General features: G+C 29.6%; 1 protein-coding gene across 4 annotated transcripts in view; it reads left to right on the plus strand.

Moving 5' to 3' along the window:
- The window catches only part of LOC123015716 (lachesin-like), an 86,682-nt gene that overhangs the window by 62,847 nt on the left and 21,477 nt on the right, over window positions 1-2,358 (plus strand). For all 4 annotated transcript variants that reach the window (XM_044415608.1, XM_044415625.1, XM_044415617.1 and 1 more), the window contains exon 6: window positions 487-658. In XM_044415608.1, coding sequence (XP_044271543.1) covers window positions 487-658 — 172 coding nt within the window. The remainder of the gene's footprint in view (window positions 1-486; window positions 659-2,358) is intronic.

A 2,358-nucleotide genomic window follows, 5' to 3' on the forward strand; every position in this document is an offset into this window, starting at 1 on the left:
AAAGCTGAAGAAGAATTTATAAAATGCATCAACTTTGAGCTCATTTCAATAAATTACACAAAATTTATTGCCAATCATCATAATACCTACTTGTATATTTTGCTAAATAACTTTTTTCTGTATATGCATCCTTTTTCTTCAAAGTTTTTGTAGCAAGAATCTCATTTTTGTCTACAACATTGTACTTACTTGCCGTGTGTTTCTGTCAAAATTATTAGCACCGAATTCGGTCTTTAGACCTTAGGTAATGATGTCTGTCCTCAGGTATTCAATTAACAAAAAAATTTTACATCTCAATTTGAACACAACCATAATTTTTAATAAAATTTCTAGGGACAAAAACAAAGAGCAAACAAAATTTGTGGCTATGGAGACAAGCTGCTACCAATTTTTTCACCAAAATTTTGACTTGGTAATTTCCATTAAAAAAAAAAACAGACTTTAAGTGGATATTGTTACGTCATTGTGTGATTTCAATGGTTGTAGGAGTCCCACTGGAAGAAGATTTATCCAGAAGTGGCCCCAATGGGGGACGAACATTATTCCGTCAAATACACTTTCGAGAAGAGTCTCGATCCTGGGGATTATGAGACGAAAATGAGGTCGGCAAATGRCTATGGCTGGTCGGAATATTCCGACGTTGTGGACTTCCAGAAAGGTAAGTGTGGAAGCGATGAAATGTGGCGTTTCAAATAGTAGATTTGCACTCAAAATAGTTTTAGTGACTCATAATACGTTTTGTGTTACATTTCATGTGTTAGCCATCACTGATTAAATAATTTATTTCATGCATAACGGAGCAGTGTTGCCAGATTTGGTGAAAGTTCACCAGATCTGGTGATTTTCTTGTTAGTTAGTGGTGATTTGGTTAAAATTCTAGTATCTGGGTGATTTTTTGAAAATGAAAAAAAAATTGTTTTTCGAGCATTTCTCACGTTTTCAACCAGTTTTTTTTTCAAAAATGTCGAAAAATCACCAAATTGGTTAACGGAATTGAAAATGACAATTTTTTCTTGTCTTTTTCGAATAATTTTTCAGATAGAAACATAATTATTTTGCACAATTTTATTAAAAAACAAGCCATAAATTTCGAGTGTTTAAGCATGTTTTTGAGAAATAAAAACACAAAAAGTTCAAAATATTGCGGTGAAACAGGCTAAAAAAATTACAAAATTAAATRGAAATTTTTTAGCTTGTTTTGCCCGACTTTGTTTTTAAACCAGAGGTTTATTTATTTTGTCCAAATAAGCCTAAAAATGACAAAAAGTATTGATATTGATGTTATTTAACTGGTTTTTGAACAAAATTAACACAAAAATAAGCTGAGAAAACAGAAAATTTTACTTTTAAGCGAGTTTTTGGACTAAGATCCCAAGTTTTTTTTTAGACCTCGCTAAAACAAACTAAAAAATCTAGGTGATTTTTTGAAAATGAAAAAAATTGTTTTTCGAGCATTTTTCACGTTTTCAACCAGAAACTTGATTATTTCGTCAATTTTTTTCGAAAAAGTCGAAAAAATACCAAATTGGTTAACAGAATCAAAAATAACAATTTATTCTTGTCTTTTTCGAATAATTTTTCATACAGAAACACAATTACTTTGCATAATTTTGTTAAAAACAAGCTACAAATTTGAGTGTTTAAGCATGTTTTTGAGAGATAAAAACACAAAAAGTTCGAAAAATTGTGTTGAAACAGGCTAAAAAAATACAAAATTAAATCGAGATTGATATAATTTTTTAGCTTGTTTTGCCCGACTTTGTTTTTAAACCAAAGGTTTATTTATTTTGCAAAATCTTTTCCAAACACGCCTAAATATGACAAAAAGGATTGATATTGATGTTATTTTTTTTAACTGGTTTTTGAACAAAATTAAGACAAAAATAAGCTGAGAAACCACAAAATTTTACATTTAAGCGAGTTTTTGGACTAAAATCTCAAGTTTTTTTATTAGACCTCGCTAAAACAAACTAAAATATCAAGAAGTTAAGTCTATATTTACATTATTTTTTTGTTTTTCGAGCATTTTATCACGTTCTTGAGTTAGAAACGCAATTATTTCGCAAAATTTTGTTGGAACCAACCCGACAAATCACAGATTTAAGCTGAAATGCATGTCATTTTTACTTTTTTTCAGGAGTTTAAGCGGATTTTTAAGCTGAAAATTGCGTTTTTTGCCTTACAAATCGTAATCTGGTGAAAATTTGTGGAATTTTTCAACTCGGATCTGGTGAATTTTATGTTCTTGATCTGGCAACACTGTAATGGAATCTCTTTTTTTTGTTACTTAAGTGTTACAAATCGAAACCAATTTGTGCTGTTTTATAACATTTTCATCCATTTTACAGCAATTAAAAC

Source organism: Tribolium madens, unplaced genomic scaffold (genome assembly GCF_015345945.1).
Source record: "Tribolium madens isolate multiple individuals breed KSU strain unplaced genomic scaffold, Tmad_KSU_1.1 Scaffold_11;HRSCAF=98;Tcas5.2_LG3b, whole genome shotgun sequence".
In the NCBI taxonomy this organism is placed as follows: Eukaryota; Metazoa; Arthropoda; class Insecta; order Coleoptera; family Tenebrionidae; genus Tribolium; species Tribolium madens.